This window comes from Ruditapes philippinarum, unplaced genomic scaffold (assembly GCF_026571515.1).
Source record: "Ruditapes philippinarum isolate M1 unplaced genomic scaffold, ASM2657151v2 ctg4807_1_1_1_1, whole genome shotgun sequence".
NCBI lineage: Eukaryota > Metazoa > Mollusca > Bivalvia > Venerida > Veneridae > Ruditapes > Ruditapes philippinarum.
Window position 1 is genome coordinate 64406 of NW_026852392.1, and position 24665 is coordinate 89070.

The 24665-nt window shown below is 34.1% G+C and overlaps 2 protein-coding genes across 2 annotated transcripts in view; one reads left to right on the forward strand and one right to left on the reverse strand.

The window, feature by feature from the left end:
- The window catches only part of LOC132758865 (uncharacterized), a 139312-nt gene that overhangs the window by 41482 nt on the left and 73165 nt on the right, over window positions 1-24665 (reverse strand). The window lies entirely within an intron of this gene.
- Window positions 1-24665, forward strand: part of LOC132758874 (uncharacterized) — a 51054-nt gene that overhangs the window by 23306 nt on the left and 3083 nt on the right. Inside the window, exons 3-5 of the mRNA XM_060750584.1 lie at window positions 1592-1750; window positions 3064-3472; window positions 16786-19593. Coding sequence (XP_060606567.1) covers window positions 1592-1750; window positions 3064-3472; window positions 16786-19406 — 3189 coding nt within the window. The 3' untranslated portion in view covers window positions 19407-19593. The remainder of the gene's footprint in view (window positions 1-1591; window positions 1751-3063; window positions 3473-16785; window positions 19594-24665) is intronic.

A 24665-nucleotide genomic window follows, 5' to 3' on the forward strand; every position in this document is an offset into this window, starting at 1 on the left:
ATAGGTAGAAGACCCCTATTGATTTTGGGGTCACAAGGTCAAGGTTATTTTTACTTTAAAACTGAAAACAGTTTACGGAGCATAACTTTAGTTCCATGCGGCCCACAATATTCAAACTTCATAGGATGATTGTCCATATTGGGTAGAAGATCCCTATTTATTTTTGGACTGCCAGGTCAAAGGTCAAGGTCACTATTGTCTTAAAACTGAAAACAATTTCTGGAACATAATTTAAGGTTCTATTTGGCCCACAGAATTCAAACTTCAAAGGATGATTGTCCATATTAGGTAGGAGACCTTTATTGATTTTGGGCTCACAAGGTCAAAGGTAAATGTCACTATTACTTTCAAATTGAAAACAGTTTCCGGAGCATATTTACTTAAGGTCTATTTGTCCCACAATATTTAAACTTCATAGGATGATTGTCCATATTGGGTAGAAGACCCATATCGATTTTAGGGTCACAAGGTCAAAGGTCAAGGTCACTATTACTTTAAAACTGATAAACAGATTCCAGAGCATAACTTAAGTCCCATGTGACTCACAATATTGAAAGTTCAAGGTTGCTATTACCTCAAAAATGAAAACAGTTTCCAGATCATAACTTAAGTTCCATTTGACCCACAAAATTCCAACCTTATAGGAGGATTGTTCTTTGAAGGAGGTAATACTTTATTTAATTTATGTAATGTCTTACAAATGCTTCTTCTTTACTAAAAAAAACACTTTCATGCATATATTATGCTCCTCCTAGCGGTGCTCTTGTTGATAACTTCTATACCATCTTGATTTTTTACCCAACCAGTATAGTTTACTGGAAAAGGAGGACCTCGGGTTCCCTTCCTTCAGTGTTGCATCTAGAATTTCAAAATTATGGGGGATTGTCCCCCACTCAATTGAAAAATGTGGGGGATTTGAAAAAGATGTGGGGGACATACATTGACCTAACAATATGACATACCGAATAGAGTTCATTTATTTTACATTCAGGCATTTTTGAGCTATCGTCCGCTCAAAAACGGAAGTAAAAAAATAAAATATTGACGAATACTACAAAACACACGCGAGATGACTTAGTCGGCTGCTACATGCGATTTAGTACGTATTTTAGTCATAACCATGAGTGAAAACAAACATGGCTGAAGCGTTAAAGATACGATGAAGATAAACTGAATTAAGTTGAAAAGATTGTCAGATGCGCGACTTGGCGCGCACTGACTTCAATAAAATGCGCGATCTGCATAAAAAATGCGCAAATCGCGCAATCGCGCGGCCTAGATGCAACACTGTTCCTTGTATCATTTCAGGCATGAATGGAAAATGGAATAGTTCTTGTTTGAAAGAATCTGAAGTCGGAATTTGAAGGCTCAGCGGCACGTTGTTGAAGGCAACAACCTTAACCACTCAGCCACAGATGCCCCTTTACTATCTCATCAGTTTTATATACCGTATATCCGATATAGAGAAAGCTAACCATGTTTTATCATTCAAAGATAACATTGCTTTAAACTCATTTCATCTTTTTTTGTAAATTTAATCTAATACACATAGATGTTTGTAGATTTGATTTAAATGTTTTATCTTTACCAGGCAAGAGAAATTGGTAGAAATTTGAGGCATTCACCAACGTTAGAGGTAGAAGATACAGATCTTCATCAATACTTCATAGTATTTCAACAACTTCTTTCTGATGCTGGATATTTAGCTACAGACGTGCACGCACAAAATGCCAAACAGAAGCTGATAGATGTAAATATGCACACAATTTTAGTTAACCATACAAGTTGTAGTTAAAAATAGATAATTTTTTATAAATGCACTAAAAATTGCTTTACTGATAAAGATAATGCCTTAGGCACAAAAACAAATCATTTTAAATTGATCACTAAGTATATTCTTTAGCTGAAGGTGATTATTCGGTTTGTGTTATTAGCTTGACTTTTTCGAAGAAAACAGAGCAGTTAATGCCGTTGTATTTGCGGTTGCCATCCAAAAGCTTTAATGTTGATCATGATGTTCTTATTTTTCAATAGCTTGCCTTCATTTTTGGACACAACAACCCTTTGGATATCGACCGAACTTCACTTAAAAATGTATCAAATATTTTACTTTTGCTATACGTGGATATTACTTTGTTATTTGTTCAAACTTGCCTGCTTTTTAAATTTGTCTTTTGACGTCTAATCTGTGATATGGAAACATATGGGGCTATGTCCGGCGTCCGTCGTTCGTGCATCGTCAACAATTGGGTTGTTAACACTCTAGCAGTCACGGTATTGATTGGATCTTCATCAAACTTTGTCAGAATGTTTGTCTCAATAAAATAGAGGTCGCTTCATCAATTCAACTTTTAATGGTTGAATGATATTTTGTTCTGATCCTTTAATGAAAAATTGTTTATTGCTGAGTCTTGTAATGCAATTTTGCTGTCTCCTAACAACACAGTTAGCCTGCAACATGCATCTGGCCTATCATCAAGGCAAACACATTCATGATCACTAATCACTCATTCGCTATAAAAGGAATGGGACTGTCTTTTTATATTTTAACTGTTTGATCAATTGATATTATAACAGCTTCATCTTTTGGAATATACATATGTGGTCAATTCAGATCAAGTTGACAATGAAAAAATAAGCATCATAATTATAAACGATGATCGACAATGAACAAATTAGCATCGTATCATTTTACTTTGCACATACAAAAGTTAAGAGAAACTAAGTTATTCACTTTTAGCATGGACAATTTAAAAAAGCAAACCACAGAGATACAGTTATAAATTTGCAAAAGAAAAAGAATATGTGAATATGATAATATTCAAGTATGTTAATGAATAATTTTGTGTAATTTTGCTTTAGAAATGCCAATCATTCTTAAAGTTATTGTAAACTTACAATTTTGAAATGATGATAATTTAATATTTTATTTTATTTATGAACATATACCATTTCATTATCGTTTTTTCTGTGACTTTCATAATGATTACTTACTTTACTATACATTAAAGAGATGTTGCATATGTACCATTTTAACATTAATTGTTTTATTATAAAATGTAGTTAGAAAATGACACCATGGTCATTGGAAAAGATGACATAAGGAAAGTACTAGATGATGTTGCAAAAGCAGCTCGTGACACTATAAGAGTAGAAAAAGATGACCTAAAAAGGACGTCTGAGACTGTAAAAGAAGATATGATTAAGAGAAGAAAAAATAGCGTCAAACACATAGAAAAGGCAAGAGACAATTCAGTTCTAATAATGCATCAAAAGAAAGAGGACATTGAGGAAAAGGTAAAAACACAAAGCAAGAGAATAACAGAAGAATGTGAAAGAGCAGTTGAAATTATCAAAGAAGAGGGAGATAAAGGGAGAAATGATTTAGCCAATTTAGTAGAGACTGTAGAAAAAACACTCTACACAAGGATTACGGACGACAAGAAGAAACAGTACAATGATAATAAACAGAGTAAGTAGCGGAGACATATTTTACATTTTTATGTCCATGAGTACAGCCTCCGACCGTCCATACTTCCTTCCATCATTTAATTTTTTTATTTCAGACAAATTTACACAAATGTTTTGCTCAATGAGGCAATGTCTTGCGTCTGTTGCTCGAAAGGTCAAGGTCACACATTGACTCTAACGGAAATTTGTCATAGTTAGTGTACTGATGTTCGTTTCCTGTCATCAATTTTGTTATTCCTGGATGGATTTCAAAACCACTTTGCATAAAAGTGTTGAACATAATGACAATGTTTCGCGCTCAAGAATAAGGCTGGTAGCTTAAAGTTCAAGGTCACACATAAAATCAAGTACAGATATAAATCATTGGCTTGTCTTATTTCATCCATCCGTCCGTCAGTTATTTTGAAATTGAAACTGCTTAGCAGAATTGTTAACCATAAAGCAGGGTTCGTACAGTCTTAAAAAGTGCTTAAATTTCAGTCTCTTTCTTAAAAAGTGCTTAAAAATGATAAAAAGTGCTTAAAAGTCCTTGAATTTGATTACTCTCTTGAAAAGTGCTTAAAAAGTGCTTAAATTCGCTACAAATTTGCTTGAAAATTATTGAATGACAGACAAGTGTCAGTAAAAATCAACAAACAAAAAACAAAACAGATCTTGTTCAGTATCAAGATCAATGAATTTTGTAATGTTTGCTCAATGTAACAGGCACATATTGCAATTGATTTGAACTTCACTTCAACCCCTCTATAATGCTCATGTTGTGTTCCAAGGTCTCAATACAGCATTTAGCAAGATTCTGATATGTAACTCATCGCAAGATCACCACATTACCCCACCCACTGCAATGATGTATAATGCTAATGATTTTCACTTACCATTCAATGATTATTGACATTATTTTTGTAAAACAATTTAATAATGTAGATATATATAATATTGTGATGTTGTAGTATTTATATTTAAAAGAAACGGAAAACCTACGAAAGAAAAACATAAATCACAAATGGAAACAGTAGTAAGGGTTTTAACAGGGGGCCGTACAACAGGTTGTCAGTTAAGTTTGTATTTGTTGCTATCTTTGTTGTCATCTATAGAAACTGTAGCCAGAAAATGTATTTTCATCATGAAATGATCAAGAAATGACTTATAAATTAATATTGGTTAAACATTGTGTAGGATATAGACGCAACAAATTGTGCTTGAAAAATGGAAAAACATGCTTAAAAAGTGCTTAAAAAGTCCTTGAATTTTGATACTGGATACGAACCCTGTAAAGAGAACATGTGTGCAGAGCACATGATTGACCTTCATTGGGTCAAAATCTATGTTTGTAACAATTTTGTATCCACTCTGTATCTCTTGAATCAATTGGAATAAAGTGAAATTTTTGGCAGAAATATTACTTATGTAGACAATGAGCAGAAATAACTTTGGGCTTCCTGATATAAAAAACTGGTCCCGCCCAAGAAATTTCTTGATTTTTATTGTGTAAAACTATTATGTCTGGAGCTTAGATAAAAAATGAAAAGAAAATAGAAGGAAAAATGCCGGGACACAGTGGAATGTACGTTGTAAGCGGTACCTCATTAAAACCGATCTCGTTATAAGTGGAGTACACTGTATTTAGCATGTAACATTGCCTTATTAACCTTTACAAAATTGATTTCAGTCATGCCCCTAGGTTCAATATTGGCCCTGTCCAAGGGGTCACTTGATTTTATGTAGATTTATATTGGATAATACCTCTAAAATTTATTGTGTATTTTAAACAACGATGCTAAGATACTTTGTCATTTTACATCACATTTGTGGACCACACAACCAATGGTATAAATCATGCCCCTTGGGTCTATATTGTCCTCATTATATTGGACTTATTTTATATAGTTTTGTATATAGGAAAACCCATTTATTTTGGTTAAACTACAAAGTCTAGAGTTTAGATATTTGACAAAAGCATTGCCTTATTGGCTTCTACAAAACAGATATTTATCATGACCCTGGGGTCAATATTGGCCCGTACCAGGGTCACTTGATTTTTATTGCAAAACACATTTAAGTCTTAATGTGTAAAACTACAAAGTCGGGTGCCCAGAGCTTACATATTTGACATGTATTTGACAATTTGTAGATTGCTATAAAATCGAAATACCCTCAGGTCAAAATTGGCCCTCTCCCCTTAGTCACTTGATTCATGTAGACTATGGTATAGAAAAAACACATCTTTTTGTGGATAAATACTGACCTCAATAAAAGTTTTATATTAACTCTCCCATAATGGAATTATTATTTTTGATCATTCAAAATTTAAATTCAGGCTATACCTTCGGGTGTTTTTGTTCCAAAATAAAACGCTCAACCAGTCCTCTGATCGTCGGACGTATTCTCAGCGCATCCTAAACTTATGTCACTTTCTGTCTGGACCTAAATGAACTGCTAGGCTGTCCTGGTCGTCAGATCACTTATATTTCTTTTTAGCTTTTCGTCCATCCGTCGTCCGTAAACTTTTACTTTAAATGACATCTCCTCATAAACCACTAAGCCAATTTCATGCAAACTTCAAAGGAATGTTCCTTTGGTGGTCACCTTTGAAAATTGTTTAAAGAATTTAATTCCATGCAGAACTCTGGTTGCCATGACAACCAAAAGAAAAAAACTTAAAATATCTTCTTCTAAAAAATCCAAAGACCTAGAGCTTAGATATTTGGCATGAAACATCTTCTAGTGAGTGTCTACCAAGTTTGTTCAAATAAAAGCCCGGGGGTCAAAATTGGCCCCGCCCCAGGGGGTCATTGATTTTCCCTTTATGCATATGGTAAAAACTTAAAAATTCTTCTTTTAAAGAACCCAAAGAGCTAGAGCTAAGAAATTTAGCATGAAACATCTTCTAATGGCTGTTTACCAAGTTTGTTCAAATTAAAGCCCTGGGGTCAAAATTGGCCCCGCCCCAGGGGGTCATTGATTTTCCCTATATGCATATAGTAAAAACTTAAAAAAAACCTTCTATTAAAGAACCCAAAGAGCAAGAGCTCAGATATTTAGCATGAAACATGTTCTAATGGATGTCTACCAAGTTTGTTCAAATAAGAGCCCTGGGGTCAAAATTGGCCTCGCCCCAGGGGGTCATTGATTTTCCCTATATGCATATGGTAAAAACTTAAAAATTCTTCTTTTAAAGAACCCAAAGAGCTAGAGCTAAGAAATTTAGCATGAAACATATTCTAACCCGTGTCTACCAAGTTTGTTCAAATTAAAGCCCTGGGGTCAAAATTGGCCCCGCCCCAGGGGGTCAGTGATTTTCCCTATATGCATATAGTAAAAACTAAAAAAAAACCCTTCTTTTAAAGAACCCAAAGAGCTAGAGCTCAGATATTTAGCATGAAACATGTTCTAATGAATGTCTACCAAGTTTGTTCAAATAAGAGCCCTGGGGTCAAAATTGGCCCCGCACCAGGGGGTCATTGATTTTCCTTATATGTGTGTATATAGCATAAACTTAAAAAATCTTCTTTGAAAAAAACCAAATAGCTAGAGTTTAGATACTAAGCATGAAACATCTTCTAGTGAGTGTCTAACAAGTTTGTTCAAATAAAATCCCTAGGGTCAATATTGGCCCCGCCCCGGGGTCATTCATTTTCCTTAAATGCGTATAACAAAAACTTAAAAAATCTTCTTTAAAGATTTAACTCAAATAGCTAGAGTTAAGATATTAAGCACGAAGCATCTTCTAGTGAATGTCTACAAAGTTTGTTCAAATAAAAGTCCTGGGCTCTAAATTGGCACCGCCCCAGCAGTCTTCGAAATAAACGCCAGTCCGAGGCCCGAGGCCACTAAATTTAGCATTGGTCCGTTGATTATTGCAAGGTTGGTGGTCCGACAGGCCAGTAAATTTTTGGCCATGAAAAAATATTATAAGAAAAAATCATCAAAATAATGAAGCAGGGTTCTCTTTTTGCCTTTTTTGCAAATGAAACCCATCAATTCTGTCCAAAATCTTCAAAACACAGCGAAAGATGTCTAAATTGTATTTAGTAATGGAGGCCGCCATTTTTTTTCTTGGATATTTTCCGTACCGCACCGTACACTTACGAAATTAAACCATTGTTTATTATTAAGCTATGATTTTGTGATGATTGAGTTAAGTAAATATTTTGTGTGAAAGTGATTTGTTTCAAGCAAAGTGCGTTGTTCATGTTCAATTCTTGTCAATTTTGTCTAAACATTTGGTCCTTTAGATTTTTCAAAGCTGTCAACATATGGCCCAGAATAAAAGAAGTATTATGCTCCTTTTAAAATAATCAAAGGAAGCATGATAAAGTGTTTTCGTTTACCCATAAATTTATTACCTATCATTCTGTGTATTTGGTCCAGCTAAAAATCAACAGGTCCAGTAAGATTTGAAATTTTACTGGCCCGAATGTCCTGTGCTTTTTAAAGTTTTACGTGAAGACTGACCCAGGGGACATTGATTTTCCTTATATGTGTATATCAAAAACTTAAAAATCTTCTTTGAAAAAATCCCAAATAGCTAGAGTTTAGATATTTAAGCATGAAACATCTTCTAGTAAGTGTCTACAAAGTTTGTTCAAATAAAAGCCCTTGGGTCAAAACTGGCCCCACCCCTGGGGGTCATTGATTTTCCTTATATGTGTATAGCAAAAACTTAAAATCTCTTCGAAAAATCAGAATAGCTAGAGTTCAGATATTAAGCATGAAACATTTTCTAGTAAGTGTCTACAAAGTTTGTTCAAATAAAAGCCCTTGGGTCCAAACTGGCCCTGCCCCAGGTGTGTCATTGTTTTTAACTATATGTGTAAAGAAAAAACTTGACCAGCTGGACCTAAGATGTTTAGCATGAAACATCTTCTAATGGGTGTCTACCAAGTTTGTTCAAATCAGCTGAAATTTTGGCTATTATATTTTAAGTTAAAAATATTGGCTATTTCTTTTTATTATTTGAGCCAGTGTGTCAGCCCTGTATAAATAAATAAATATAGATCTACATGTATATTGGCATACCTGATATGATTACACTGAATCAAGAATAATTTCGAAGAAAATTGATATTTTAATGATCATTATTTTCCAATGAATCAGATGTTTAAAGAAAAAAACTAAAAGCGCCTTATTATATATGATTACATTTTTTCTTTTTTTAACCTTACAACTTAAAGGACTTCCCCTTTAATTTTGTGTTTTGGCTTAATTTAGAAGAAATTAGTCTGACAAGACACAGTTAAATATGGAAAATATATTTCATAGTTGTGAAAAATAATGTTTACAGTGAAATTATGGAAAATGAAAGTAAGCATTTTATTTCATCAATATTTCTCAAAAATTCATTCATACGTTTGAGGGATGACTCAATAAGTCAGTAATAACAGTGTATAAATAGGAAATGCTCAATGGGCTTATAAACAAATACCGGTATTTAATACAGTAATGTAGTAAGAACATGGAAAAAAACGACATCATACATGTATAATTTAATTTTATTACACAGAACAAATAACGAGGAGAGCTTATAACAAAATGCGACCCACATTGCTCCAACATCATAAATATTTTAAGTGACATTAAATAATAATAATAATGTTTCTCCCTTTCAAAGTATCATCTCTGTGAGGGAAACACGTATGTTATCAAGCCACCATTATATACGAGACATACACAAATTGCCTTTTGTAATTCTTAGTACATTCATTATTCACAGTCTAGAACTTATGAAAGACTGCAAGCAGACGTTTGCTTTTTATTTTTATTTTTATTTTTTTATGTTCTCTCTTGACTTCGGCCATTCCATGCTTGCATATTTTTGTTTTCGTCACATGTTAAATATTTCTTATGACACTTATACTAACGATCGCAAGCCATTCAGGTACTTTTCCAAATGTTTAAACATTTTTAAGGGGCGTTCGTGGCTGAGTGGTTAAGGTCGTTTACTTCAAACCACTTGCCCCTCACCGCTGTGGGTTCGAATCCCGACAGGGACTTTGGATTCTTTCATGTGAGGAAGCTATCCAGCTAGCTTACGGAAAGTCTGTGGTTCTACTCGGGTGCCCGTTTGTGTCTGAAATAATGCATGGAAGGGCACCTGAGGCCTTTCTCCACCAGTAAAGCTGGAACGTCGCGATATGACCTATACCGTGTGGATGTGACGTAAAACCCAAAACAAAAAAACATTTTTAACATGACCATAATATTATGTGTCATTCTGCTGAAATTTATAACAATCTGCTGGGCGCGTCACGTCAAAGTGATTATATGAGCAATGCACGAAGTAAAAGATACACTGTAAAAATACATGTCTTGTAGTTTCCTTGAATTTTTTCAATATAGCGCAAGACAGAAGGAAAATGTCAACGTAATAACATTAGGCAAATTTCTCAAATTATTGATAACATGGTTTGGGTTTGTTAAATGACATTTTGTGGCGTGGACCACATATGTACATCTTTGGCCTGTATTCATACTTTAAGATTCTGTGTATGAATTATAATTTTTCAAAATTATGTTTTTATTGTACTCATAATTGATGTTGGTACATTTATGCAAAATAATTTTAGGCTTAGACTTTCTTCTTTTTTTTTAAACAGACAATGTAAACGACCTTGTTGGTCAGGCGTTGTATCTGTTGCTAATACATCTAAATAATTTATGGTTTTAAGTAAGAGAACATTACTAGGGTATTCATTATAAAGCAATTAATTGTACCAGAAATTCTTTAAGATTAAGATTAGCAATAGTTTCTTATTTAGTTGTTATATGCATAGGAATATGGAATGAGAAGGGAGGTAACTCTGTAAGTTGTGTTGGATATTCTTGCAGAGTTGCCTCCCTTCCATTATGTTATTTTAATTCTATATACATGTACAATGGCCATACACAAACAACTTTTATTTTGTAAAATTATGTAATTGAATTGTTTTATGTTGCTATGCATGGATGAGACTATGTATATAGAGAGGATATTGAATGAGTGTAGATTTAATACTTAACTTTTTAAAAGCGTTGAATGAAAAAACTGTCAAAAAGAATCATTTTTCATAGACTAGCTTTTCATGTACACAGCTTGAAAAGCCATATTGGACGAGCCGATATAACCACCAAAATCATAACCACTACCACTTACATTTACTACATTTGGCTCTTCTTAACGCTATGTTTATATAACGCAAATGATGTCATGTGAAATATATGCACGGTCGTTTAGTACACAATTGTACCTAAAGGTCCAATATGAAAATAATATATTTTTTGGATCCAATACTGGGATATATTGGGCGTAAGCAGCGTAATGACGTCATACAAATCATTCATGAACACGATAGATAGACATCATTTCAAACATACAGAAATGACTACTCTAACACGACCCGCAATTTTCCCCATTGAACATAGAAGAACCAAAAGTGTGTGTTATTATGCAATAAAATCACAGTTTGACGTTCTACACTCAGACATGTGACGTAATAATTATACATGTGACGTAACCACTAAAATTTTACGCCCGGAAAATAAGTACGGAAACAAATCAGGCGCAATTTAGGTTAATATCAAGTACAGCAGCATCTATTTTGTTGATGTGGTGTTAGAATCGAAATAATATATCTTTTATATAATATATATTTTATCGCTTGATAACATCACTGTTTGACGTTCGGATGCGCATCATTTTATCCGAACTCCAAACAGTGATGTTATTGAACGATAAAATCACTGTAATTAATTGGGATATAATATTTCTTAAACAAAACACTGATGTAAACACAATACAATGCAGTCTGAGAGTTAAGTTTTTTTTATTGTTGAAAACTTGTTAAAATAACTTGTTACTTATAGTTTATTTTGTTTGATAAGTAATAGAAAGAGCACCGAAACACGAGGTTATCTGATTTGTACGAGGGGGCGTAGCCCCCGAGTATTAATCAGATTGCAGAGTGTTTTGGTGTTCTTTCTCTTTTGTATCATAGTCAAACATAAAAGCACGTTCCCTGTTGTCACAATATGAAACCCCGGCAAAAATGAACCAATGAACGAACATCTGAATATGACATTTCTGTCGCTTTCCCTTTCTCTGCCGTCACAATATGTAAACCCCAGCAAAAATAAGCCAATCAATGGGCATGCTCTGGAGTGCGGGTAACTAATACCCGCGCTCCAGTTAACGCACTGTGCATGTATATGTATACGATTTAACCCTGGCACATTTTCAACAGAACGGTCCCCAAACTATGATACAATATCTATTTATTACATGCTTTTCGGTGGTTTATAGAAATATATCAGTGAGTTAAAAACTGGTAATTTCACTGTTTGAAACAGTGAAATTATTGATTTGATATCAGATAATTTCACTGTTTTGAATATTTGAGCCCAGTACGTTGTTTCAGTGAAATACAAGCGTTCACATTACTGGAAACCAACTAAATGACGTGACGTAGTAAATGACGTCACGTTATATTATCATTTGGCGCCCTTTTCATTTACTACTAAGTTAAAATGTCTTTTTAAACGTTTCTTTGCATGTAATAAAAAGAAAATTTGTTTGTTCAGTGTAAGATCGAAATATATGTCACCTCCTGAACACCAAAAGTTCATATTTCACTCGTGGCTGCGCCACTCGTGAAATATACCTTTTGGTACTCACTCGGTGAAATATATTCCGATCTTACACTGAACTAAACAAATATCCTCTATATCCTAGCAACAGTAGGGTGCGAAACTGAACAGCGGTTATGCGAGAAACTGAACCGGAATTTATCTCCGCTTGAAAAAAAATAACATTAGTGAACTTCCTTATTTTATTTATTAGATTAGAAATAATGTCGGTCTGAGCGGTGTTTATCGGCTAATTAACACCAGTTGGGTCGTTTTGATGCGAAAATAGTAACCACTCAGGTTTACGGCCTTGTTGGTCAATTAAAATAGCAAATAAACACCACTAGTAAGTAAAATGCATGTCTGAGTAGCGACTTGACTTTTTTCAAAATTCTATGTATGTAAACTTATGATCTTGACATTTTAAAGAAAAAATGCAGTGAAGTTATATATATTTATTACATGCTTTGCAGTGGATTTGATAATTTTCACAGTGAAATAATTTTTGATAATTTTCATTGTAGCCGGACTATATTGCATGCGGATGAAATAATATTTCATAACTAAATGGACATATCAACAGGAATAATGTCATGATGTGATGAAATTAAGAGAACGCACATATCATGTTAAAATTTTTGAATGCAATTTATCACACACCCGTGCCGATTTTGCGACTCCGTAAAAACGGTATTGCACGGCCGTGCATATATTTAAACAAGTCGTCATTAACGTTATACAAACATAGTGTAAAGACGCGCTAAATGTAAGCGTTATACTATAGGCGCGTCTATGAAAAATGACTCTTTTATGACTCTTTCACTTTAAATGATTTTTATTTTGGGTATGTGATAAATAGAATATTAAATTCGTGTAAGTCCATTACTGAATTAATTAAACTCTTTGAATAAAATAATATTTTATGCTCACCAGAGGCTCGCATAATATAATTTTATTCAACTTGTGCAATAAATTCAGTATTGAACTTACACTCATTCAATATCCTCAATATATTTCACTTGTGGACACCAACTATTATATTTTCATTCTTGGCTAAGTCACTCGTGAAAATGTTACACTTAGTTTGTTTTTTTTTTGTTTTTTTTTTTGGTTGTTTTGTTTTTAGCTCACCTGTCACAAAGTGACAGGGTGAGCTTTTGTGATCGCTTTTCGTCCGTCGTCCGTCCGTCGTCCGTCCGTCCGTAAACTTTTACTTTAAATGACATCTCCTCATAAACCACTAAGCCAATTTCATCCAAACTTCACAGGAATGTTCCTTTGGTGGTCACCTTTAAAAAATTGTTCAAAGAATTTAATTCCATGCAGAACTCGGTTGCCATGGCAACCGAAAGAAAAAACTTTAAATATCTTCTTTTAAAAAACCCTAAGAGCTAGAGCTTAGATATTTAGCATGGAACATCTTCTAGTGAGTGTCTACCAAGTTTGTTCAAAAAAAATCCCTGGGGTCAAAATTGGCCCCGCCCCAGGGGGTCATTGATTTTCCCAATATGCATATAGTAAAAACTTAAAAATTCTTCTGTTAAAGAACCCAAAGAGCTAGAGCTAAGATATTCAGCATGAAACATCTTCTTATGAGTGTGTACCAAGTTTGTTCAAATAAAAGCCCTGGGGTCAAAATTGGCCCCGCCCCAGGGGGTCATTGATTTTCCCTATGTGCATATAGTAAAAACTTAAAAATTCTTCTTTTAAAGAACCCAAAGAGCTAGAGCTAAGATATTCAGCATGAAACATTTTCTAATGAGTGTGTACCAAGTTTGTTCAAATAAAAGCCCTGGGGTCAAAATTGGCCCCGCCCGAGGGGGTCATTGTTTTTCCCTATATGCATATAGTAAAAACTTAAAAATTCTTCTTTTAAAGAACCCAAAGAGCTAGAGCTAAGATATTCAGCATGAAACATCTTCTAATGAGTGTGTACCAAGATTGTTCAAATAAAAGCCCTGGGGTCAAAATTGGCCCCGCCCCAGGGGGTCATTGATTTTCCCTATATGCATATAGTAAAAACTTACAAAATCTTCTTTGAAAGAACTCAAAGAGCTAGAGCTAAGATAGTCAGCGAAAAGATCTTCTAGTGAGTGTCTACAAAGTTTGTTCAAATAATACTCATGTGGTCAAAATTGGCCCCGCCCCGGGGGGTCTTGATTTTCCCTATATATGCATATAGTAAAAACTTAAAAAGTCTTCTTTGAAAAAACCCAAATAGCTAGAGTTAGATATTAAGCTTGAAACATCTTCTAATAAGTGTCTACAAAGTTTGTTCAAATAAAAGCCCTGGGGTCAAAACTGGCCCCGCCCCAGGGGTGTCACTGTTTTTAACTATATGTGTGTAGTAAAAACTTACAAAATCTTCTTTTAAAAAACCCAATGAACTAGAGCTTAGATGTTTAGCAAGAAATATCTTCTTATGGATGACTACCAAGTTTGTTCAAATAAAAGCCCTTGGGTGAAAATTGGCCCTGCCGGGGGGGGGGGGGGGGGACAAGGAGATGAGATCATTGTTTTTCATTACATGTGTGTAGTAAAAGCTTAACATTGTGAAACATCTTCTAATGAGTGTCTTCCAAGTTTGTTCAAATAAAAGCCCTGGGGTTTAAACTGGCCCTGCTCCGGGGGCCAATATACAGGTGAGCGACCTCAGGGCCATCATGGCCCTCTTGTTTTTTTGTTGTTTTTTTTTGCAAAAGCGAATCGAGTGAAAAAATGACAGCCTTTTTTAAGGTCACTGATTTTAAGCCCTGCTTTGTTTGATAAAATGATTAAACATATTTTATTGCAAAAAAAAAACAAACTATAAACATACACGTAAAGACAGTTACAATATAATGACATAACATATTTGGCAATAGTGTTGACCCACAAGTTCTCTCAACATTAGCAACGGGTCTTCCCTGATGCAGTACATGACTATTTTAAAAGAATGACTATCTAATAAAACTGACACATCTATTGTACTTGGCTTTAAAAAAATAATCTTAGGTAAAAAATAAAAATGATAACTTGGTTGTTGTCACGATAATGGTTCGGAGATACCCATTATATCCCAAGGGTAATCGTTAGCAATTTGTTAATCATTATTAAAAAAAATGAACCTAGCTCAAAAACACGGTTCTGTTTTGATATTTTTGGTTTCTATCTCACAATTCTAAAAGAGATACTTTTGTTTACCTACCGTGATACTGTTGGCATGTATTTTACTGGTTAAAATAAATGGGACCAAAAATACAAGAATCTGTTAAGAAAAGCACTTCAGTATTGCTTTTAAAATCTTGAGATTTCATCCCGCCCCCATCGGTTAACAGCACCTAAGATTTCATTGTAGAATCTTTTGTGTGCATTACCATCTAAAAAAGCCCTAAGACTTATATTGTATCCCTCTTCCTCTGGGTTTATGAGTGCTTTAAATATCTGTCTTCACAGAACTGGAGATCTCAGTAAATGTACGTAACAATATGATTAAGAGATTAATAAATACTATTACACGGCAACGGCAAAACCAGGTTTAACCACAGGAAACTAAGTGATGTGTATAGGACATGCATGTCCCCTCACGCAAATATTTGTCAGACAGTAAAATGGGAATTTTATTTGGCTCCCATTATAAAACCCCTAAGTGGTTTGTGGGCAGAAAACGACATCTATATTTTCAGTCTTGACTTTTCCCAATATTAAGAACTTCAAATTTAAATTCTACACTGTACTGTAGACTATCCTAAAGTATGCTTTAAAGGAAAAAAAAACAAGAAAAAATAATTCATGAGAGACATTTTTTGAAACCCAAGCTCAAATTTTCTATGCTGATCATCATTCCAGAGTGTAATAGAGAAAGTTGACTCTAATTCAAGCACTTTCAGATCTACACATGACAAAACATGGTAACACAAGCACGTGCGCGTGCACGGACGGAGAGACAAGGGTCCAACTCTTAATCCCCCCTCTCAGCCCTAGGATGGATGCATAAATTTCTTTCCTTCTTCCCTTCTAATTATGTAAAATGGACTGTTTCTTTTTTCGTTTTTATTTTATTATCAGCTTTCTGTGGTTAAACTTGGCAGTGTATCTTTTCAAAAGATATTTCTTGTTTCTACGTCAGGTGAACTATTTTTAGATTGATGTTTATTACAGTTAAGTCAGTGCAAGGGTTCCTTCGGTGCATTGATATAAATTTAGTAAAGACAGCAGACTGCTCAAAAACGTATTTTGTTACCTAATTTTGTAAGATTCAGATTGAGATGAAAAAAAAATCAAGTGAGATGCTCTTGAAATACAACAAATAGGTATAAAAATATATTTTGTATGAGTTTAGGTTAGACAGTAATGTATTTTGTGTTCGTCTGCTTCGTAAATAAAAAATGTAAATTTAAGTATCTAGTGTACAGTAGTAGACGGTTCCTCTTTCGTGTGTTCTATTCATCTTAGTAAGTACATTTACATATTAGGAAGAACTCGAAATAATCAAGATAATTAGATTTCTATTTTTTTAGATATCTATTAATAATAATTTTCATTTTTTTGTGCATTTGAAACTGTGGCACTACAAATCAGCAGTTTACGGAGATCTACTGAACATAAATAAAAGCATTACTTTACCAAACCATTGATGTTTTTATACTTTCATGAACCCAAGGTATAATATATATCTAGATATACAGTATATATTTATATAAATATATAATATGAGAATTATTTCTATTTCAGAACTGAAGGATGAACTTATAACATGGTACAACACCAATCAGAGTACAGTTTATCTTTCACCACTCACAGATGCTTTCCCTACCCCTCTTGCTGGGTTCTACATTATGCCAGAAATTGACATACAGACATATCTGCCAGGTGGTAGGAAAGAAACAACTAGAGTCAAGTCATTACAGGACCTGTTTACATCTGGCAGGAAAGTTCCACGGGAAATATATTTATCAGCTGTCGCTGGATTTGGGAAAACAGCATTTTCAAAATATCTCGCTATAACATGGTGTCAAGCTCATAAAAAGGATGAAAATTATAAAAATTTTAAAGAAGAAGAGTTGCAAGCGTTATCTGGCTTTGAGTTTTTATTTCTAGTGATATTGAGAGATTCAGCTAAAGTCTGTGATGTTGACGACATGATTGAACAACAAGTCATACAAAATCTTCCGTGCTCATCTTCAATGGCGGATGGTCTGTTAAAGGACATTTTACATAATGAAAAATGTCTCGTTATATTAGATGGACTAGATGAATGGTTACATCCTGTCAATGATTGTACAAGAGTTCCTAAAAGTATTCCGCATCGATATGCACGTGAAAAGTGTGTAATCTTGACAACGACCCGGCCATGGAAGCTTGGAGTCTCAAACTTAAAGACAAGTCAAATGGACAAAACAGTAGAGCTAGTTAAACTAAACAAAGCTAATGCTGGGCAGTTTAAGCTTAATGCACTGAAAATGTTGAATGTAAACCTTCTAGATGGTGAACTGAAAAATGAAGTGGGTAGATTTGAAGAAGAAATCAGTGACCATGACCTTGAAGATATGGAATCCACCCCTCTCCTGTTACTCTATCTTATATGCTTATGGGTTGAAAAAATTCCAATAGGAAATTCTGCAGTAGAACTATATACAGGCATTATTCAGCTCTTTCTATCCAGAACAGAACAGTTACATGGAAAGTTTCATTCATCATATGTAACATCCCCTAGTAATGTTCCTGAATGTTTCAGAAAACATCAACATTTCTGTCGTTACTACACATTTCTAAAGACCATTGGAAAACTAGCTGTTTATACATTGTTCAGTAAGAAAAAAGAGCACACATTAGTTTTTGATAAAAATGTTGTTGAAATATATCTTAACGAAGAAGATTTGAAATCAAGCTGTCTATCAGGAATATTATCAGAAAGTAAAGTGAAAGCATTAATAAATGAAAGTTCTAAAATCTCATTTTCACATAAAACAGTGCAGGAATACTTTTCAGCAATGTTTATAAGTTTTCAGAATACGAATGAAGTTCAGAAAATCATCTTTGAAGAGTGCAACTGTTTACAAAATATTCTAGATATGTCAAAAGTGTTTGGCTTTATTAGTTACATGAACCCTAAATTAATGTCTACAATATCAAGTGATTTGATGCCTGTGATAAACAATGATGAAAAAACAAGCAAATACAGAACTTTGACATATTATGATCCCATGTACATTGATCCATTACAAGACATACAAGACATGTGCATTTCTTGTGCCAAAGAAAGCCAGGAAAACAAAGACCTCAAATTGTGTTTACAAGATTTCTTCATTAATGAAAAATGTCAACAAGAAAACTACTTCAAACAATTACAACATCTATGTCAACAAAATAAAGAAAATATAAAATCAATAATGATAGAAAATAAAGGTATTTGTAGTGTACAAGAAATAATCAATTTGTTTACATTCTCTGACCTTCCACATATAGAGAAATTATACTATAGAGGTGAAATTGTAGAAGAGGAAATAATGAGCTTGTTATTGAACCCTTTAAAATGTTTAACTGTGATATCAAGTAAATGGGAAAATCATAAATTTGTAGGAAAACGTTGCCAGCTGTCTGCAGAGATAAATGGACGACTGGTAAAATTACAACACCTGGAGTGTTTATATATAAACTGTTTCACTATGACCCACGAGGTAATGGAGACATTGTTAAATTTCCTCACTAGTAAAAAATCAATGAAAGAAATAACATTGTACAATTTATACTGTAGTGATCATGATACTTCATGTAGGGGATTCAACCTTGACCTGTCTCAACATTCACAACTAAGAGGTTTAGGATTGGCCCAGATACCTGTGTCACAATTAAACATGGATGTATCGTTGTTAGAGGAATGTCGTGTAGGTAAATTATATAAACCTGGTGTTGTGTCATCTTATCTCAGTCAACTACCAGCAGCCAGTAAACTACAAACATTTCAGTGTGGTGATCTAGAATCTTCCAGTGACATAGAAACAATGTTACAAACATTATCATTGTTATATCATGTGAAAGATGTTAGGTTTGGTAAAATCAATCTAGGTGAAAGATCATTAACACTGTCACCTCAAATTATCAATATTGAACATGTTGAGTTGTATGATATAACAATGTCTTGTTCAGTGTTATATGATCTTATTACTGTTATAAACAAACTACCACATACAGTGACAGTACAGATGGCAGGTTGTGATATAAAACCAGAAACAGAATTTAAAAACTTTAAAACATTTATAAAACAATCAGACAATTTTGTTGTCACCGGTGATGGCACCTTGAAGTCTGGAAAGTACATGTTTAGGTTTAAAACAACAACAAGTACTGAGTAACCTTAAATGAACTTGGGAGAAACAATTTATAAATAGATTATGAGACAAGTGACAGGTGAAATAGACATCATTTTTTATTTTTGGAATAGACAGTTTGATAATCAATACTAAGGAATATGAACATATGAATGGAAATTGAAGATTGTCTTCCTGGGAAATAACATTGATTGATGTTGATAAACAACAAGTAAGTACACTTTAATTTATTTTAATGGCACACAATAAATATTTATGTTTATTTGTTTAATGCAATAAGATGTAACCTCCACCATTAAATAACCATTATATGTATACATAACTTGTAATCATCAATGTATATAAAGTATTTGAGAAATTATCCTGTAATGTTATGTGGAAAATTCTGATTTAATGTTTTGTGCATTAAATAGTTTCACTAAAATATTAGTATTTCTTCAATTAACTCTTGTTGATATTATATGATTCATTATACACTGTTATATAGGTTGTTAGTATTGCCAAACTACGGAATATATGTGGCCTGTTGTATAAATAGGGGACGGGGTGATGGCAATTTATATAAAGTTTATTAAGAATGAAATACAACATTACCACGGAAAAATATTATAATACATTTTTATTTGAACTGTGACACTTGGATACAAAGAAAACTGTTTTAAAAGTTGATATGTGAATTTTCCCTACTTCTAATTATCTGGTACAATCAGGCAATAAATATATGCTACTTTTTAGCTCACCTGTCATAAAGTGACATGGCATTTTTTGTCCGGCGTCCATCCGCCAGTCCGTAATTTTTTACTTTAAATGACATGTCCTCATAAACCGTTAAGCCAATTTCATCCAAACTTCACAGAAATGTTCCTTTGGTGGTCACCTTTAAAATTTGTTCCCATGCAGAACACTGGTTGATGAAAAAACTTAAAATATCTTCTTTTAAAAAAGCCAAAAAGCTAGAGCTTAAATTAGAATGATTTTCTTCATATGTCTACAGTACTGTATAGTAAAAATTAAAATAAATCTTCTTTTAAAGAACCCAAAGAGCTTAGACATTAACCATGAAACATCTTCTAACGGATGTCTACAAAGTTTGTTCTTATAAAAGCACTCAGGGTCAAAATTGGCCCTGCCCCAGGGGGTCATTGATTTTCCTGATATGTATATAGTAAAAACAAAAACAAAAATCTTCTTTAAAAAACCCAAAGAGCTAGAGGTTAGATATTTAGCATTTAACATCTTCTTATAGGTGTCTACCAAGTTTGTTAAAAAAAGTCCTGAGACAAAATTGGTTAGCCCTGGGGGGGGGGTCATTGATTTTTAGCTCACCTGTCACAAAGTGACAGGGTGAGCTTTTGTGATCGCTTTTTCGTCCAGCGTCCGTCCGTCCGTAAACTTTTACTTTAAATGACATCATAAACCACTAAGCCAATTTCATCCAAACTTCACAGGAATGTTCCTTTGGTGGTCACCTTTAAAAATTGTTCAAAGAATTTTATTCCATGCAGAACTCTGGTTGCCATGGCAACCGAAAGAAAAAAACTTAAAAATATCTTCTTTTAAAAAAAACGCAAAGAGCTAGAGCTTAGATATTTGGCATGAAACATCTTCTAGTAAGTGTCTACCAAGTTTGTTCAAATAAAAGCCCTGGGGTCAAAATTGGCCCTGCCCCAGGGCATCATTGATTTTCCCTATATGCATATAGTAAAAACTTAAATATTCTTCTTTTAAAGAAGTAAAAGAGCTAGAGCTAAGATATTTAGAATAAAACATGTTCTAATGTGTGTCTACCAAGTTTGTTCAAATAAAAGCCCTGGGGTCAAAATTGGCCCCGCCCCGGGGGTCATTCATTTTCCTTAAACGTGTATAGCAAAAAGTTAAAAAATCTTCTTTGAAAAAACCCAAATAGCTAGAGTTAAGATATTAAGCATGAAACATCTTCTAGTGAGTGCCTACAAAGTTTGTTCAAATAAAAGCCCTGGGGTCAAAACTGGCCTGCCTCAGGGGAGTCATTGTTTTTAACTATATGTGTATAGTAAAAACTTAAAAAATCTTCTTTTAAAAAACCCAATGAGCTAGAGCTTAGCCCAATGAGCTAGAGCTTAGATGTTAAGCATGAAACATCTTCTTATGGGTGTCTACCAAGTTTGTTCAAATAAAAGCCCTCGGGTTAATATTGGCCCTGCCGGGGGGGGGAGTGTGACAGAACGTGATTGTTTTTCATTATATGTGTGTTACGTAAAAACTGAACATCATGGAACATCTTCTATTGGGTGTCTTCCAAGTAATTAAAAGCCCTGGGATTTTAACTGGCCCTGCTTCGGGGGCCTATATACAGGTGAGCGACCTCAGGGCCATCTTGGCCCTCTTGTTCTAATTTGAACTCGTATATGATAAAAAAAGTTCTTCTTTTTAAAAAAAGAGCTAGAGCTTAGATATTTAGCATGTAACATCTTCTAGTGAGTTTCTACCATTAAGTTAAGTCAAATAAAAGCACAGGGGTTGAAATCGGCCATGCCATGGGCGACCATTAATTTTCCTTATAATTATGTACATATAAAAAACACAAAAAATCTTTTTTGAAAAACCCAAAGAGTTAGAGGTTAGATATTTATAATAAAAAATCTTCTTACGGATGTCTACCAAGGTTCTTCAAATAAAAGCCCTGGGATCAAATTTGGCCCCGCCCCAGGGGGGTCATTGATATTTAACTCACCTGAGGACAATGTCCTCAAGTTGACCATTTGTGATAAACCATCCTCCGTGCATCAACAGTTTCAATAAACAACTTCTCCTCCTTAACCTATTGGCCAAATTTGTTGAATTTTTGCAGGGATGTACCTTGCATGAAGTTCTACCAAAGTTGTTCAAAGAATTAAATTCCATAAAAACTTAACTCTGGTTGCAATGGCAACCGAAAGATTTTTTTTTACAAAAAACTTTAAAAAATCTACTTGTGAAAAACTGAAAGAGCTAGAGCTTAGAAATTTGCCATAAAACATCTTCTAGATGATGTGTACCAGGTTTCTTCAAATAAAAGCCATAAGGTCAAAATTGGCCCAGCCTCAGGGGTCATTGATTTTCCTTATATGTTAACAGTAAATACTTAAAATAAACTTCTTGTAACAATCCAAAGCACTATAGATTAGATATTTGGCATGAAACTTCTGCTTTTGGATGTCTACCAAATTTGTTCAAATAAATGTCCTAGGGTCAAAATTGACCCCCCCCCCCCTTGAGTGGGTCATTGATTTTCCTGATATGTATATAGACACACTTTAAAAATTGTTACAATTTAAAAGCACTATAGATTAGATATATGGCACGAAACCATCTTCTTGTGAAATTGAATGTTTACCAAGTTTGTTCAATTAAATGCCGTAGGATCAAAATTGGCCCGCCTAAGGTGGTCATTGATTTTCCTTATATGTACTGTAAATTCCATATTTTTTCTTATATTTTAATTTTTGCTATTTTTTCTGGGGTGAAAAGGGACTCCACTTTGACCTTTTAACCTTTTTCTCAGGTGAGCGATCCAGGGCCCTCTGTGCCCTATTGTTCTTATATGTACACATCTTTTGGAACTGTTGTTTTCCCTATGCAATAGAAAGCCGGTAATGTTTTTACACATACACTTTTTCAGATCCAATTATGAAATTTGTGATATCAGTTTTAGATTGAGATTTTATATCTGCTGTTGTTTATAGATAACCATATTTCTTGTTCCTTGTCATGGAGAGATTTATATTCAAGTGAGCAATTTCAAGGCCATCATGGCACTCTTGCCTATGTAAACACTAACACAGTAGAGGTCATATGATTTAGCGTTGTGGAACAAGTGATTTAAAGCCTTAACTACTTGGAGGCGGACACCACTTATAGCTAAAACATTAGAGAGAATTTAGAGAGACCGAAAAATGATTGATTGTATTTTCGTACAGAAATTTATAACAACTTTCCTTTGGATGTTTCTTAATATGATCATTTACATGTTTGAATCATGATTAGAAACTATTACATCTAAAGAATTTCAGGCATATTATTTATGTTATATCGCGTCCGTCCCTCCGTCCGTAAGGAATTTGGTTTCCGGAGCATAACTTATGTTCCATTTGACCTACAGTGTTCAAACTTTATAGCACTTTGCCATATTGGGTAAAAGACCCCTATTGATTTTTGGTTCACAAGGTCAAAGGTCAAGGACACTTTTACCTTAAAACTGAAAACAATTTCCGGAGCATAACTTCAGTTCCATTTAGCCCATAGTGTTTAAACATCATTGGATGATTGTCCATATTGGGTAGAAGGCCCCTATTGATTTTTGGGTCACAAGGTCAAATGTCAAGGTCACTATTACCTTAAAACAATAACAGTTTCCGGAGCATAATTTAAGTTCCATTTGGCCTACAGTTTTTAAACTTCATAGGATGATTGTTCATATTGGGTAGATTTAGACCCCTGTTGATTTTGTGGTCACAAAGTCAAAGGTCAAGGTCACTCTTAAAACTGAAAACAGTTTCCGGAGCATAACTTAAGTTCCATTTAGCGCATAGTGTTTAAACATCATTGGATGATTGTCCATATTGGGTAGAAGGCCCCTATTGATTTTTGGGTAACAAGGTCAAATGTCAAGGTCACTATATCCTTTAAACAATAATAGTTTCCGGAGCATAACTTAAGTTCCATTTGGCCCACAATATTCAAACTTCATAGGACAATTGTCCTTATTTGGTAGAAGACCCCTATTGATTTTGGGGTCCCAAGGTCAAAGGTCAAGGTCACTATAGCCTTTAAACTGAAAAAGAAATTCCAGAACATAACTTAAGTTCCATTAATTTTAACTGACAATGTTCAAACTAATAATAGGATTATTTTCCATATTGGATAGAAGACCCCTTTTGATTTTGAGGTCACAAGGTCAAATGTCAAGGTCACTTTCGAGTTTATAATGTTCTGCCCAGCGGTGCTCTTGTTCTTATTGTGCCCATTCTATAGGGATGGGGGGCATTTAGGTCAACCCTTGTCCGTTCATCTGTCCGTCAATCTGTCCGTCCGTTCACTTTTGTGTTGCACGTAGCTTAAAAACTATTTGACCTACAGGTGAGCATGTGTTGTTGTGCACCTGAGTGTTTGCATGTGGAATTATTCAGAATTTGTGTAGTTTTTGCCCTTGACTAAGTGAAATTTGCAATTTTCAAATTATGTCGCACGTAGCTTAAAAAGTATTTGACCTATTTTCATGAAACTTAACCGGAATGTTGATCAGCAGGTGTAGTGGTGCACCTG